The 17,663-nt window shown below is 31.9% G+C and overlaps 2 protein-coding genes across 3 annotated transcripts; both read left to right on the top strand.

Annotated features, from left to right (window-relative positions):
* Positions 1-3,524: 3,524 nt before the first annotated feature.
* Positions 3,525-4,048, top strand: LOC102579566 (uncharacterized). The gene has a single exon (XM_006357459.2). The coding sequence runs from the start codon at positions 3,766-3,768 to the stop codon at positions 3,970-3,972; it is 207 nt and encodes a 68-aa protein (XP_006357521.1). The 5' UTR covers positions 3,525-3,765; the 3' UTR covers positions 3,973-4,048.
* A 7,960-nt stretch (positions 4,049-12,008) lies between these two features.
* On the top strand, positions 12,009-16,543 carry LOC102578573 (H/ACA ribonucleoprotein complex non-core subunit NAF1). 2 transcript variants are annotated; one of them, XM_006357457.2, is made up of 4 exons: positions 12,009-12,116; positions 12,337-13,039; positions 14,903-14,980; positions 15,089-16,543. In XM_006357457.2, exons 2-4 carry the CDS (start codon positions 12,344-12,346, stop codon positions 16,382-16,384), a joined length of 2,070 nt encoding a protein of 689 aa, XP_006357519.1. In that variant the 5' UTR covers positions 12,009-12,116; positions 12,337-12,343; the 3' UTR covers positions 16,385-16,543. The 2 variants fall into 2 exon arrangements, with proteins under 2 accessions (XP_006357519.1, XP_006357517.1); XM_006357455.2 differs by having other exon boundaries at positions 12,009-13,039.
* The last annotated feature ends 1,120 nt before the right edge of the window (positions 16,544-17,663 follow it).

Raw genomic sequence — 17,663 nt, 5'->3', positions numbered from 1 at the left:
TAGCATGTTTGGCCAAACTTTTGTTGTTAGAAGTAATTTTCGGGAAAAAAAAATTACTTTTCCTAGAGTGTTTTTATGTTCGACTAATAAATTCGAAAAATATTTTTTGTATTGTATTTGAATTAACCCAAAGAATGTGGTACTTGTATAACCAAAAAGAGGAACATGGTCCCTTAGACACCTACCTAACTATTTGGTGGTGTTGAAACATTGCTTTAATGTTAAGGCATATGGTTTGCCCCTTTCTATCACGTTTGCCACTAGCTGTCAAAATGAAATTAATAATAATTTGTTACAAAAATATGAAGAATATATCATCTATACAATGTTAAAAAAAAAGTAGTGAAATTCCTCATATATTTTCCTTTTTTCCACTTGATGTTCGGTACTTGCATTGAAATCTCGATTAATATGGATTCGTGCCCCTAAGACTAACAAGCAGAGTGGACCTACTCTTGGATTATCGCCCCTAAGACTAACAAGCAGAGCGGACCTACTCTTGACGGAGTGGGTACACGTGTATCCGTTAATTTTAGAAAAATTTACGTGTGTATATATGTATATATCTAAACAAGGAATAAATAATTAAATGTGCACCTTAAAATACATAAGCTGAGTTGGTGCATTGGTTCCACACTGTTCATTGTGCTTCCTTGCAAGTAGAATGTCTTGAATTCAATTCTGGTTGTTGTGTTTTCTTTTTGTCATTTTTTTTATTTAAAAAAAACATTTAAAACCTCAAGCAAGATTCGAACTAGCAACCTCAAACTGTACACGGAGAGTCAAGACCATAGAGTGAACAATGTTAATTTATATTTATATATACCTTCAATTTTATACTTGTTTAATAATATTTTCCGATTAAGTGTCGGTGCTTCGACTAACCCACATTCGTCTTTAGTAGCACCCCCCGTCAGCTTTAAATCCTCAATTCGCCTCTGCTAACAAGATATTTTCCATACTTGACACTTGAACCTGAAACTTTTGATCGGTTGAATCAATCATAATCTATATAAAAACTAGAAATATGTGATATATAAAAAACCTAAAACCCCCAACTTGACAGAATGTTTCTTTTCATGCTCTTAGTTAAGTATGGCCATAGAACTATTTGAAGACAAAAAAATTGAATTGTGCTTGTGAATGTCATGAAAAAATTGAAAACTCAACATGGGTATATTAATTGGTTGATACAGACTCCAAAAAATTGGACACTCATCCACTAAATTGCCAACCCAAATCCAGTTCAATATACTATCATATTGGCCCCAACATAAATGCAATTATCAACTTGTATTAATTTCACTTACAAATTCTTGGTCAAATATATTGGGATTTAATATGTTTTTTATTGTTCCTTCTTTGGAATGGTAAAGAAGGGTGCTTAGTGTCACGGACTTAGACTTCAATTAACGCTCTGTGCGGTAGCTTTAATTTTATGTCCAAGTGGGAGGACAAAGTAGCGGGTCATGACATTAGTCTATAAAAAGAACAAATGCTATACTTAGTCTATAATAATGTAGGTGTTTGGACAATTTGCATTATTGAAAAATACTTGCCTGAATTAAAAATTAGCATACCTACTTTATAAATGATAGTATATTAATTGCCTAGTTACTTTTCAGTATATATAAAAAGTGACCCTGTGAAATATGTTGGGTTGGATTTGGGCAGGGTGGGTGAATATAGGTAAAGTTAATAGTTATGTTTTTATAGTAAAATTTATTGTCGTGTGATTAATGTCACTAATTTAAATGGTAACAATAAATTCTTGTAGAAATTATATACCATAGCGAGAAAACTTAGTGCATTGAATTGTGATTATGATAAAAAAAAGAATTGTATTGATCGAGTAATAACAAAAGTAGGAGAAAAATGAAGAAGGTTTTCATTCTACGGAAAAGAACAATACATGTATGCCCCTAAAATATCGAATTTGTTTTATGATTGTGGATTAAGAGCTGGAAAATCGAACCACAAAATAATAAGATGAAAATTTAAGTGTAACAACACAAATTTCTCAACACAATACTAATATATATAATAAAAATACTCACCAACATGGGTTGTGGTGCACTGGTGGGAGTGTTTCACCCTTAACCAGAGATCTCGAGTTCAAGCCTTGGGTATGGAGAAAATCCTGTTGGGAGTGCCACCCCCGAATGGGTCCTGCAGTGCGCGATCCGGATTTAGTCGGAGCAACAAAATATGGGCTCCGGACACCGGGTGGCAAATCAAAAAAATAATAAAAATACTCATTGAATCCAAATTGCAATTAAGAATTGGAGCAACAAAGTATTAGTAAACAATACTAATGGAGAAATCTTAGAATAATAGAGAAAGAAGCTAACTAGAAGGGAATGAGATATTAGGCCATAGAAAGGATACGAGAGATCAACAGACTGAGCCAAAACTATACATAATACGCATGAAGTCTTCTTTCTAACACACAATCAACCGGTTACTAATTGGGCATGTATATCATACAAAACTCTTCAATATTCTACTCGGTCCAATAATCTCAACTAAATCAGTCTCCTTCACTAATTCTAACTCATAGACCCTTATGGATCTAATTCACTCACAGCATCAAGTACCCAATTAATTAAATTGTTAAGATTTTCCGAGCAATACTCAATAGGTTAAATCATAAAATAAAATTCGATTTTAGCTTGAAAGCCAAAAAAATCATCTAAACTATCGAATTTGTTTTAAAGCCTACATCATTAATTTTAGGGGCAATCTTAATTCTTAAGTCAAAAGAAAGCTATTAATGGTTTAAAGGAGCTAATAAATTAAGATTTCTCCATAGTTCTAATTAAAACTTGAAAAAAATGATTTTTTTTTTATATTGTGTTAAAAATAGTTTTTGGAATTTGAAGTTTGAGCTTGAACATGCCTTTTTATTTAATTTTTTCTTGAAGTTTTTTTTTTTTTGAATGAAAGTAAAATTTCACTCAAAAAGGGGCCTATGCTAGTTTTTGAAACTTGATTTAATTTATCTAAAAACTAACTGTTTTTTTTGTTTACCACTCGGTGTCCGGTACCCACATTGGAGTCTAATCAAATTTGGATTCGCGTCAACAAGTCCCATATGGGTAAAATGCTCCCTAACAAAGGCGACTCTATATCCAAGGAGACTTGAACCCAAGACCTCTTGGTTAAGAATGAAAGAGTACTTACTGGTTCCGAATTTCATTAACAAACAATCTTTCAATATATTTTTGAAAAAATCTACTCTTAAAATCCATAACCAAACGAGAGCTTAACAGATAACAATCATAAACTAAATCCCATCCATTAAGTGCATTTTTGCCCCTTTTTTTCTTAACAAGAAATTAAGATCTCTTGACCACTTACGACATGAGCGAATGAAAACAGTCTTTTCAGATCTCTTATAAATACAATAAATAACCTACAAAATCAATTCTCTATTTTTTATTCATTCTATTACTTTACAACATGAAAAGTAAACCAGAAAAAATATATTTAATTAAATAGATGTTGACCATTGATTAAAAAAATATTTATCCTTAAATTCAAATTATAAGTCAGCAATGTGCCATCCCATGCCACAGTAACGTCTCAACTGTCTCTGCTTCAACTTTTACTTTTCCTTTTTCCCAATTTCATGCCTATAAATACCCTTCAATAACTCATCAAATCAAACCTCACCACCAAAACATCAAAGTACCACTTTTTTCTCTCTCTCTGTTTCAAACATTATAAGCAAAAAACAACAAAAACAAAAACAAAAACAAAAAAATGGTTTGTTTTTGTTTCTTAGTAGATCAAACAAAACAGGTGTGCAAGAGCAAACCCGCCGCCGGAATATGTTCGCGTTGCGGCGGCGGAGCTAGTGTAGCAGACATGAAGACTGCTACACGGTTTTGCTATGTTCCCTTTTATTGGAAAAATTGGAGAGCTATTATGTGTACATTTTGCGGTGCAATTCTTCGCTCTTATCGATGAAATACGTCGTTAGAATTTTACATTGGTTGAAGAAATGAAACGTAACGTAATCTTTTAATTATGACTTTATTAAATAAATTATTAGTATATCTTTTGAGGTTGAGTTAGTGTTCCGTCTTTTAATCGAATTTTTTTTTTTGGGAGATTGATTAAATTTTAGATGATGATTTAGACTATTTTTATTTTATTAATGTACTAACAGCTGCTATAGTAAATATATTTGAGAATTAATATTGGAATTTGGATCTCTGTTTACCTTACATAATTGTTCTTATTCTATGTATTTTTCCCCTCTTCTATTTGATGTTATTCTATGCTTGAATTTATCTCTCTTAAGAAAAGTAAATAGATGAATGAATAAATGATTATTGATATATGCTAGCGTTTGACCATATATTTTGATTAAATTTATATTTAAGTATTTGTTTAAACATAACATTTGACTAATTGGCTTGGATTTTTGGGACTTCCATTCAAAACATCTAACTTCTTTTCGAGTAAAATATATGTCTAAATACAACTTCAAATTTTCAAGTTTCAATCTTATATGTTAAAAACTTATTCTTATCATGTGTTTGTATATAAATTTTCACGATAGGTTGCATTGATTTGATATAAATATTGTGGTGCGAATAAATATTAACACTTAGTACTCATGGAAAAACAAGACTATTTTTTTTGTTGTTGAATAAGACATAAATACTTTCAACTGCCAAGTATGAGCTGTGAATTTGCATATTTTGGTTAGCTAGTTCCAGCAAGGTAATTTACTGCTATAAATTAAAAGGTACAAACTACAGAGTACTAAAATCCAAAATAAGTATATGAATTAAATCAACAATTTAATATTCAACAACCAACATAACAAGGTTTTTTTAATGTTCAACATAGGAAAAAGTAACTCCAAAAAAATAAAGACAGGTAAATTGGTAGTACTGTGTAACTAAAAATAGTAGTAGTGATAATAAAGAAGAAAAAGATAAGGTCAGAATAGTAGAATGAATATGGTAAATGTTAGTTTAATTAGTCAGGTAGATCACATGCCAAGTGCCTTACAACTTAAGAAAATATAGCTGTATTTTGTTGGTGATCATAATAAATGCACTTTAGTATATACATACATCCCTTTCTTTCTTTCCTGTTTTTTTGACGATGAGAGATGAGAATAATGTCTGCTTATATTCTATTTTCTTTAAATCGTAATTATGAAATTTATGTAGAATCAAAGCCTACTTGACAAAGTCGATGGCGCAAAGCCAAATTTTGATGAGAGGCTTTTGGTCTTTGTTTTTTTTAGATAAAGTTGTATATACTTTTATTTGAAGGATGTTTTGTTAACTTTTTTGAAATGTAAAATTTTCGTATTTTCATCAGCTAATATTATTAATTTTTACATTCAAATAAAAAAGTAAAAATATTTTCATATTTTGAATTATTTGATATAACATTACCTTCGACTTACCAAAGATATGACACAAAATTTCCTCTTGCTAACTAATGAGGGAGAAATGAACTTTATTCGAATTTCATTTCCCTTCATGTTTTATTTTCCACATTTCTCAATTGAATACCTTATTTTGAAGTTCATCTTTAAATCCCAACAAAATATGAGACTTGAAAAAAATAAAAAGAAATAACCTAATACTTTTACATTTGAACATCCATATATTATTTTATTTTATAATCATGGTATTCAAGAATTACGAGCTAATTTTATACATCTCAACTTATTTCATGTGGTATTTATTATTCGCTATTATGAATTAGGATAAGCATCAGATAATTCTGTTCACCATGATTTGAATTTCAGACCAATAGAAAATGAAAGTACCAAATATATTTAAATTTGAACTTGCATATGTTGGTAAATACCCATAAAAATCCAACTTGTTTATTTTAAATTGTATTTTGCCTCCAGTCCATGGGTCATAGACCATAGATTTGAGAATATGAAAATACTGAACATATAGCAACATCATACGATAGAGATAATTACTGCCAGCAAAGCATTTTTCATTAATATTCTTGTTGTTGGTCGTTTCAAATTAAATACTAATATTTGCAAATAGCTAGCTTCATAAATACTATAGTTGGATTATTGATCATTAAGGAAATAATTAAGTACACACTTTGTGTGTGTATTAATATAAGTATATAGTTTTATTAGAAGATAATGGTTTTATCTGTACACACCTTTGTTCAGTGGCGGAGCTGTGTGGCTGTCAAAACAAAATAAAAAAATATTGTGTTATTTGATGTTCAAATCCGAAATTCTTTCATTTAAATTCACATTCATTACCATTGTGCCAAAGGCATAACTTTTGTTTAAGGTGTTCAACTTTAAATATATATCCTTTAAATGTAGAATTTGACACATATATATAACGTAATTTTCTGATGAAAGGTGTCGTAGCTAAGCTCCTGACACTACCTGTAATGTACATTTGCCTCTAACGTTTGACGGAATCAGAAATTTTAACAATTAAAGACCTATATCTTTAAATTGTTTTTGAACTACGTTGGCTTTACTACTTAAATGAAAAACAATTTTTTTTAGCATGTCATCATATCTAGATAAGACAGTATTTTGACTTTGTTAAAATGGAGTGATGGATTGCCATATTTCTGCAATATTACATGTTACAGTATTTTGACTTTGTTATATATATAAATTATATAACAAAAAGTCAAAACACAGAACAAAGTTATACTATGAAAAATAAGATACACGGTGTCTATTTAATGACTTCATCATAATTGGACCTAACAAAAATAAATATATATAATAAAAAAAAAAGTAGGAGCATTTATAAGTATTCCCTCAATCTATGGACTATGACTAAATTAAATTAAATCTAGGATTGGTTCAAATTACCGTCACCGCTAAAATGCTACTCTTTCGCATGGCTAACAATAGTCGTTCAGTATTGATTTGACATATACCTTAAGAAATAAATAAAAATGATATCACTAAGTATTCTTTAAATATATTAATATTTTTGAAAAATATATTAATATTGCATAATATTTAATAGTAAGGACAAAATAGATATATAAAGGTAAATTATGTCTTAATTTTTCAAACTAAATAAGTATTGTCTTACTATAGGGTGTTAACGCTGTTTTTTTGAAATAAGGAAGCTTAGGCTGTCTAAATTCATATCTTCACATTTATCCATCCAGACAGGCTCTCCCCCCGGCATTGGAAAGTTTTTCATACCATGTGGATATAATGAGTTAACATCATAGTAATATAGTTCTTTGTGAGGTATTATTATTCTAATTCACATTATTCTTTTAGGTAATAATCGCCTTATTTCTGTCTTGTAGTACTATCGGGTTTTCCGTGATTTTCCCATGTTACAACTTTCGTACCAATTCGGTCAATCCGGAATGGATCGATTGGACAATCATTTTTAGCAGGACAAGTAAAGATGGACAATGAAAATACTATTATTTAATAAATGTCTCTTGAATTTCAAGAAAATTATTGAAAGTCTTTTTCATATTTACCCTTCATGGAATAAGATTCTAAATTATACTTTACATTTTCTAAGAGATTAATTTTAAAAAAAAAAAAATTAATAGTAAAAATAATCTATAATTTATGTCCTTAATTTTTTTTAACGGGTGTGCCGCCCAATAATTCACTTAATATAATAAATATTGATATATAGTCTCTTGCTAAACTAACACAATATTATTATTATTAATGTTGAAAACTTTCTATATCAAGAAGTCCATTATTATTAATTCAGATCACTTTCACGTGGGGGACAAATTACACGTTATCGTTCAAAAAGGTAAGTGGGCAATCCTAATTAATTCCTTTCTTCGTCACATATTAATTGTCCAAATTATTTTAAATTATTTATTAATTTATAAAATCAAATTATAATTAATTAATTGTTGCAATTTATCCTTATAATAATTATTTTTAAAAGAGTATATACAAGTTTACAAATATTCATCTTCTAGATAGATATGGAAGACAGAGGGCTCGTAATATCTATTGTGTATATTTTATCCTTTACTTTGAAAATAATGTGAACGGAGAATATGTAGAAGAGAAGGAAGTCCTCATTTAAAGTCCTCATTTAAACTTTTTTTCCTTTGAGACTAGTTCCTTCATTTAATTTGAAATTGTCATATTCCTGAAATATATCAAAAAGAAAAAAAAAATTATTTGATTTTTAAAAAAATTGAAAAGCAATTTTTCTTTTTATAGTTAATTTTTATTTTTGGGCAGACGTGTAGTCCTGTGAGTGATCATGGAGTGATGGGTTGACATATTAATTATTACATGCAACCAATTACGTGTAGAGTGTTTTGACTTTGTCACTATATATATATATTTGATGTGTCGACTATATAATATGATGGATATTGTATAATGTCAACAAAGAATAGTAGAGTAATAAATACATGAAATAAAATAACGGTGGCTCTTTAAAGGTTTCATATCATAATTAGTGGACCAAAAGAGATTAAAAATAATAAGCTTTTAGTCAACAAATTCGCTCTCAAATCAATCCCCAACAACAATAATATATTAATAATAAACGTTTTATACGTTATAGCGATAACATCTTATGCAAGTAAATATTTATAGTAAAAATTATGGTATCGGTTTGAAAATATTTTTTCTAAGTGACGAATTAGCTTCTTTCTAACAAGACATTGTATGCGCACCTTTATCTAGCTTTACTCTTACCTCGTATTAAATTACAAAATTCTTCCTTCAACCTCAATTATCTTTATTATAATCGAACTTGTTTTTAGTTCTATATCTTTGTTACTATATGAAAATGTTATTTCTTTCTGTTTAACTTATAAGTAATCATAAGAGATCATTTCTTCTGATCAAACTAAGATATTTAAATTGCTATAGAACATCAATATTTAGATAGTTATTGTTCAATCCAAGTTGATATTAAATCAAATGATTCAAATTAAATCGCCTCAACTTCAAGGTACTTTTCCATCCAAATACATTTATTTTTTAAAAAAAACGTTTTAAATTTTTTTTTTCAAAAAAAAAAAACTTTATTTCCAAATTCACTAGTGATAAAACCCAACCCCCAACTAACTGAATATGTTGACAATGTGATTGAGCCTATATTGTTGCCAAACTCTCTTCTAATTACTTGACTTTTTAGACCTATTGGCTATATGATTATACAAAAACCACACTTGACAATTCTAACACGCAACGACTCTTGCTAAGTTCTAGTGTTGATCAGTCGTGGAACCAGAAATTTGGCGATGAGTGTAAATTTTTTTTCTTTAATTATATTAAGAGAGTGCAAATTAAATATATATTTAACTTCTGTATATTCTATAATTTTTTGATAAAGAATGTGCATGAAATTACCTTTTGGTGTTGATTATATTCTATTTTATGGACTTCATTATTTAAGAGTTAAGATCACTATCTCATATGGGGTCTAAATACATCTCATCCTTCTAAAAATAAAAATAAAATAAAAAAACAATTTAAGTGGGGAGTATTTGCTCAACGAATTAAGATATTTTCCATTTATAAGTAGTCTATAATAACTAGTGCATTATAGTTGATCACAAAAGTCCTTTTCAAATTATTAATTAATACAATCTTGATATATTTTTCTATAGGAACATGTGTCTATAAAATGGTGACATTTCAATATGAAATTTTAACATTTAGAAAATGCTCATGAACATGGCATTGTTGGGATACATCTAATGAAGCCATTGGTATTAGTTACGTATCTTCTCAATAGTCAATACAATGTCTTCTGTTATTCCAGGATATACCTTTAATTCGTTGAGCAAGAGTCCTATTTCATACGAAACTCTCATATCACTGTGATCGACTTTACCATCAATATCATTTACTTTCTTTCAAATGGTCTTTAATTCTAAACAAGTTTAGTGTCTAAAGGTTATAGCTAGTATGATTTTGGATCCTTCTAACATTTTGTACATATTGATTAACATATACATTGATGAAATATATACGTTCTAGTTTGAGAAATTTGCTACCTTATAGTTCATAATACTGTATATGCCACAAATTGTATGTTCCTAAGGCATTTAGAAAGCATGAAAATTGAAAAATAATTAAACCAATGTACATAAACATTCTAAGTCTATACTCCAATTAAATATTTTTCAGAAGATACATGTTTTTCAATATTTTTTGTTTTCGGAAAGCATATGTAAATTATTTTCATATGCTTTTCGATAACCATATAATTATATGAATTTTAAAAAGTAAAGTGCAAAATTCCCTACAATCATGTATGGTGTATACACATTGTATTGGGCTAGTTGGGCTGTTCTTGTATCTCCTTGTCGAATGGGCCTGCTCCAAAGATTACAATGGGCCGAGGAAGTGCACAAAAGGTCCATTTCATTCCGGTTTAAAACTTTGTTTTTTCTACTTTTACTAGGAAAATTATTTTCCTGATTTTTAAGTTGGAAAATATATATAAACTATACATTATGATACACTCAAAAATTGAATATAACTTACATATGCATGAGTTATACACTAATTATACATTATGATATACCCAAAAAGTTGAATATAGCTTAACTACACATGAAGTATACACTTAGTGACTACACATGAAGCATACATTGACTATTCAATCTCGACAAACTCGAAATCTCCTCTAAACAGTTCTAAATTTTAAATATGAAGTTCTCTCAATATTTTGAGTATTTTTATATATAATTCACTCAAAACTATTTACGTTTGCGATAGGTCAACTTTTTTTTTTAAAAAAAAAAAGGAAACAACAAAGAAGAAGGAGGTAGCAAGAGGAAGAAGAGGAGAAAGGTCGCATTTGGCCATTTTCTTGGTAAATAATTTGGCCAAATGGTCATTTTCCCTAATTTGTATAAGTCAGGTTAAATAGATGGTAAGTAAAGTTCATGAGTTGCATTCTACATAATTAGGGGAAAGTACAGAAATTCCATACACTTGGGTGCTAATTTATTATACCATATTTTTGGAAGTTTTCCCCAATTACAATAATCTCTTATTTTTCATAACTCACGAATACATTCTTTTGTTGTCGGATACATTGCAAACGACACATTAATTAAGATTTTTTTTATAGATTCGTTGGTCTCTATTCTATTGTCGGATACATTAGTCTCCAGATACATAGCCTTTTAGATAAATAATAGTGGGTGTATGTATCGGGTACTAAAATACAATGATTCATAATGAGATGGATATATCCGATATTAGGAGAGAGAAATAATTTATTTATTTTATAATTTTTTAAAATGATAGGATATTTTAGAGATTATGACACCTTACGTTATGTATTTATGTAATATTTCCAAATAATTATACTTTTAAAAATGTAAACCAAATCAAATTAAAATCAATTGTTGGTTTGATTTTTAACCAAATTGCGATACTTCCACCGTAACAAATATCAAATAATTTTGTATAAATATAAATTAAAGTGCATTTGAAGACCAAAAATACAAAATAAGGACCATTTTGTTCTATTTCCAAAGTTGCTGGGGATTTTTGTCCCTGTAAATTGTTCTGTTAAACCCTAGTAGGGTTTAAGAAGATTGATTGCTGAAGTTAAGCGCCCCAAAAAAATCGCTTACCAAAACTCTCTCATACGTTTATAAAGTCAGGTATTCTCCTATTTTTGAAGTTACTATGATAAACTTCTTGAAAACCCAATTTTTATCACTTGATAATGGTGGATTTTCTGTACAATTCAACCGCTGAAGAGGTTGAAGATGATAAAAAAAGCCAACCTTTTTCAGACCCTTTAAGCCTACTATCTATCCCTGATTTTGACGAATTTTCTTTGTCTTTTGCTGATTCTCTTCTTGATTTTGATTCCCTCAGTGATTTGATGTCGGATAGTCCTATGGCTGATAGAAATCAAGAATCCCTTGAGCTTGATTCTGTAGAAGTTGAGTTCAGGAGTAATGATGGAGTTTCTGAGAAGAGTGAAATTCAAATGGAGGACCCTTTGAGTTGTTTGAATCAAGAACAGAGTCAAATTGTCCCTGTAAATTGTTCTGTTAAACCCTAGTAGGGTTTAAGAAGATTGATTGCTGAAGTTAAGCGCCCCAAAAAAATCGCTTACCAAAACTCTCTCATACGTTTATAAAGTCAGGTATTCTCCTATTTTTGAAGTTACTATGATAAACTTCTTGAAAACCCAATTTTTATCACTTGATAATGGTGGATTTTCTGTACAATTCAACCGCTGAAGAGGTTGAAGATGATAAAAAAAGCCAACCTTTTTCAGACCCTTTAAGCCTACTATCTATCCCTGATTTTGACGAATTTTCTTTGTCTTTTGCTGATTCTCTTCTTGATTTTGATTCCCTCAGTGATTTGATGTCGGATAGTCCTATGGCTGATAGAAATCAAGAATCCCTTGAGCTTGATTCTGTAGAAGTTGAGTTCAGGAGTAATGATGGAGTTTCTGAGAAATGTGATATTCAAACTGAGGACCCTTTGAGTTGTTTGAATCAAGAAAAGTGTGTTTCTGAGAAATGTGATATTCAAACTGAGGACCCTTTGAGTTGTCTGAATCAAGAACAGAGTCAAATTGGGGTTTTTAAGAATGGGATGAAAGTTGAGGACTTTGATTGTATAGTTGAGGAGAAGATGGGAAGAGTTAGTATAAGTGGGACAGAGGATGAAAGAGTGGTTGATCAAGCTGGCGTTGGCAATGTTAGTGGCAGTGTGGTGGCGGCGGCGGTGATTAGCAAGAATGAGGAGACTGATAATAAAGTTGTCATCAGTAGTAAGGCTGAGGAAAGAATTGTGAATGATACGGGTGTTAATGGAAATGGAAGTACAGTGAGTAATAGTGATACGGAGTCTGAAAGTGAAAGTGAAGCCTCTTCCTCGGCCTCTAGTAGTGACAGCGATGAAGACGAGAGTAGTTCAAATGATGAAGCAGAAGAGAAGGTGGATATGGAAGAAGGCGAGATTGTAGCATCTGATGTCGATGAGATGGTTGGTTGGGATGACGACGACGAGGACACTGGTGTTAAGGGACCTATCAGGTCTAAGAATGAGGTTCAGGTAATAATTACTATCACTTTATATGTAAATGGTAGTGCATTTGAATTACTAATTATTGCTATGTTTGAGCTTTTAATGAAAGTGAAATATCAGGTGTCCACGGTCATTATACCACTTAAGCTAATAATCCCTCAGTTATTGCTTAATCAAATTTTGGTCCATTACAGAAGACATTTACTTGAGGCAGTGCTGCTTCGAGTTATGAATCTGCATTTGTTTTCAATCATGGAAACTGGTTGAGGAATAGGATGGGTGCTCGAAATCAACCATCTGTATAAAGTAACAAAATTTATTTGTACCTAGTTTATTAGGCATCTTCCAATGGAACCCGGAGTCAAATTAAAGTGCAAGAAAGAACTGGTGTCCTATACACATTTAGGAGATTGTTGTCTTATTACAGAACATAATTTCTACTTCACATTTCATGAATAGGTATCTGCATGAACATAATAATCAATAATACTAATTGAATTATGAATTATGAATATATCTTCGCTATATTGGAGAACATTATTATAGTGCCACGGTAAATATACTAATTCATTTTAGATGCGTATATGAAGTGAGTATATATTCTCATTGTAGTACTGCCACTGAATGCTAATACTACTGATGTTACTGTTATCTTGAGGAAGTAGGTTAAGTACAAAACAATTTGGTAGGTAATTGTATATAGTATAAACTCAGTCTAAGTGCTTGATTCTTCTGCACCTTATGGAATGCAATGGAAAAATGTCTAAATTTCAGCTAAATAGCAAGAAAAGACACCCTTTTTAGGGCTTCTATAAGAGATGATACTCTAATAGATCCCTGTAAATCATGAACAGAATTTTCGAGTAAAGAATGACTGGCCTACGTATAGTCAACTCTGAAACACAAATCTTTGCAAATCTGTTAGCATTCGATTGACAGCTTGAAATTCTCTGTGTATTTAGTGAATTCTCTGTGTATTTGCGAAGTGGAGTTCATCTGTCTCCCTGATTATGCATCCAAAGTCCCAGTTATTGGCCATACCTAAACATAAAGAGTGATGTTAGATTTTTCTGTTTTTACCTCACCTTCTATCTTCGCGGGCATCATGTCACTTTTGGTAGACTTTGCGAATGCATACTAAACAGAGAATGGAAGAACATAATTTTGAAGAAGAAAAAGATTGTGTTGTCTCTATTTTATAGCTGTCTGCGTATCTTTTGAAGGACATCTTGATCAATCATTGTCAGTTGATATTAATCTATGGGGGGAGAGTGCTAATTTCATATGTAATTTGCTAATAAATTTATATAGTGATGATATTAAGACTAACACCTAAGAGTAGAGTGTTCTATATCTTTAAGAAGCACTTTAACCAAAGAACTATCTATAAATCCATCAAGAAATTATGTGTCACTCCAAAATCAGTTGGAACCAGACAACCAGCTATTCCTGTTCATTTTAGTCCATTGCTGAACATTGCATCTTTTGGTGGATTAGGTAATCTGGATCTCACACTTCTTCTCATATGGTTTTAGTTTAATTCCAACAGTCGGTATCACCATAACAATCATTTGCTTGTATTGTATTCTAAGCACTTCTGCACTAAATATATTCTTGACATGAAAATAGTGACTTTCTTGGTCTCATAGTTATTTGTCTTACGAGTAGGAACCAGCAGATGTACATTTTTCAGAAATTTTATGGTGCTGACCTGAAGAACATAAAAGGGTTGACTTGTGTTAAGTGAAATGAAGTACAGTAAGATTTTGGAAACATGTATTTGTTTTGTTCACCCTGCATGGATGATTAGCACGTGAAAGTGATGTTTTGAATTTGCTTTTCATGTTTTATGTCAACGCGCAAAAATTCAATCATCCTTGTTGATTGCAGGTTCTACCCCCAGTTCCGGAAGTGACTGCAACCTTGCAACCACATCACCAGATGCAGCCTGTAGGAGTTGTGACATCGGTAAGACTAAAAAGCTGAAAACAAAAAAGTTAAAGATTATGTAAATGGTGCTTGATTATATTTAATTCAACTTTGTTATCTAAATGGCTTATTTCATCTGCGTGACAGACTATTGGGGCCCAAGTTGTAGTAGAAGGAGTGGAGAAGCATTCTCCTCTTTGTGATGGTTCTATTCTCTGGATAACAGAAAACAGATCTCCACTCGGTATAGTAGATGAGATTTTTGGGCCTGTCAAGAACCCGTACTACATTGTAAGATACAATTCTGACAACGAAGTTCCCCCTGGAATCCACCCAGGCACCTTGATCTCTTTCGTCCCTGAATTTTCAAGTCATATCTTAAATGACAACAGTCTTTACAAGAAAGGGTATGATGCATCTGGTGAAAATGATGAAGAGGCGTCTGAGGATGAATTTTCAGATGATGAGAAGGAAGCTGAACACAGGAGAATGCTAAAAATGAAAAAGAGGGGCATCACAAATGACCAGAAACCAGGAAACAAGAAGAAGGACAAAAGGAATCTTAAAAATCGATCACAGAACTGGAAACATGATCAAGGTGTGGCTACAGATGTGCAACATGAAAATGGTAAGCCATCAGTTGACCAAAGTCCACGCTTTATCCCAGCTGCTGCTGCTCCTGTGGTTCAAGGCATTCATCAAAGCGCCACTCGTCAAGGACATGGACAGAGTATCAGGCCTCCATCAGTTCCTCCATTCCCTCATATGCAAAATTCCCCTGGCTTAGCATCACCGTCAACTGGAGTTTGGCCTAATGGATTCCCATATCAACAGCCCCAGAATATGGGCTTTCCTAACACACTGCCAAATATGGGTATGTCATGGCCCCAACAAGGTCATCCACAGCAAATGTTTCAAATGCCTTTGCCAAATGCATTACCTTTTGAGCAGCAAATAAATCCAACTCTTCCGCCTAGCTTTATATTCCCAGGTGGACTACCAAATTTTGGTGCAGGGCCATCATTTGGACCTTGGCCTGCCTTTGGACAAAATGTTTTTAATCAATCACCTATGGCGATGGGCTTACCAGGCCAATTTACTCCTGCACCCATGAATTTGGGAGGTCAGGTACCAGCGAATGGACCACAATCAGGACAGAACAATAATTCACAACCAAATGCTGTGGTTCCTGGGTATCTTAATGGCTCTCCAAACTTCAATCAAGGACAATCACCTTCGCCAATGGGCTTACCAGGCCAATTTACTCCTTCACCCATGAATTTGGGAGGTCAGGTACCAGAGAATGGTCCAAAATCAGGACAGAACAATATTAATGTCTCTCCAAACTTCAATCGAGGCGCTCATTCTGGTGGTGGTCGGAGAGGAAATCACAGGGGTGGTGGCCGTTTTGGTGGTAGGAGAGGTAGGTCACAACGTAACTGAAGTTTTGGAAGCCTTTACTTTGTAACTTCCATTAGAAAGGTAGTATGGTAGTTTTATTGTTTTACTTTTCCCTTCTACTTTAGGGGGTCAAGTGTGTGTAGGACTATCCACCTTATGTAATGAATTTTGTCCCAAATTCGAAATGTTTGTTTTCCACCAGTCCTCTCCTTGCTCAAAAATGCACAACGATACACAAAAGCATTGGCCTTGCACATCTGCTCTCAGTTTTTGCCTTGAATGATCTTAGAGTGTGATGGGTGGGATCAGGTACTCATATGCAAAGAACCAGACTTTGGATTCTTCCATTTTCGGTTTTCCACCAAGCATTTGGTAACTTTCTTTTTGGAGCTCGATTAATTCAGATTTGTACTGGGAGGTTCCACTTTGGAGAGTAAAGTACTTTCTATTAGGACTCCCTAGTCCAGTACTAATATCATGTCTCTTTGTGTAGTTGTATCATATATAAATAGCTGATGATGTATATTGACTCCTTGAGCCGTGAGTAATCTGTTACACTTTCTACCAAAGGCGACTTCATTTCCAGGACTTGAATTGGAGTCCTCTAATTAGGGCGGAGGGGTGTTTTCCCACTTGCCCACCACAACCTTTGGTGATAAACAGACTTTGTACTGATTCCTTGTGAGACAAACCACTTGTTTTCTTGGATTCTTTCTTCTTCTTTTTTTTTTTTACCTTCTCTAGGTTTTCTTCGTGTCCAAATATTGTTGACCTCTTTATTTAGATGATAGGTCATTGATATTTGTGGCGTTATAAATCATTTCATGAAAAGTCCAAAGTTTAATGAAGGAGGAGTTTAAAGTGATAAGACTTAATAAACCAACTATTCTCTCGATGATATTATGGTTTATTTCTAATTTCGTATAATATTTTGACTAATATGAACTTTAATGTTTAATCAATTGTGAAGGGTGGTTTATATGCAATTGATCGTACTTTTCGTATAGTTCTTAAATAGCTACATTTTATTTATGAAATATTGAGGTGATTTAGCTTAGAATATTAGTCATATTAACTCTTGAGAAGCAAAACATAACTATTAATCTAAGACGAAGGGAGTGCTCCTAGAATAATCAAAAACCGACTAGGCGACTGTATATTGAGATTATTTTTATGTAAAATGTTTAAAACTTATAGTAAATATTACATATTAATCTTTTGTACTCAACAAGTATCACTTAATTATGTCCACCAATACTGAAAAGAAATCACCTAATATTTTTCTTTTCTAGAAATTGAACCTGAAACTTCATGATGCTCA

The sequence above is a fragment of the Solanum tuberosum genome, unplaced genomic scaffold, assembly GCF_000226075.1.
Source record: "Solanum tuberosum cultivar DM 1-3 516 R44 unplaced genomic scaffold, SolTub_3.0 scf00233, whole genome shotgun sequence".
NCBI classification, from domain to species: domain Eukaryota; kingdom Viridiplantae; phylum Streptophyta; class Magnoliopsida; order Solanales; family Solanaceae; genus Solanum; species Solanum tuberosum.
The sequence above is the reverse complement of the archived record's forward strand: the minus strand, read 5'-3'. Positions and strand labels throughout refer to the sequence as shown.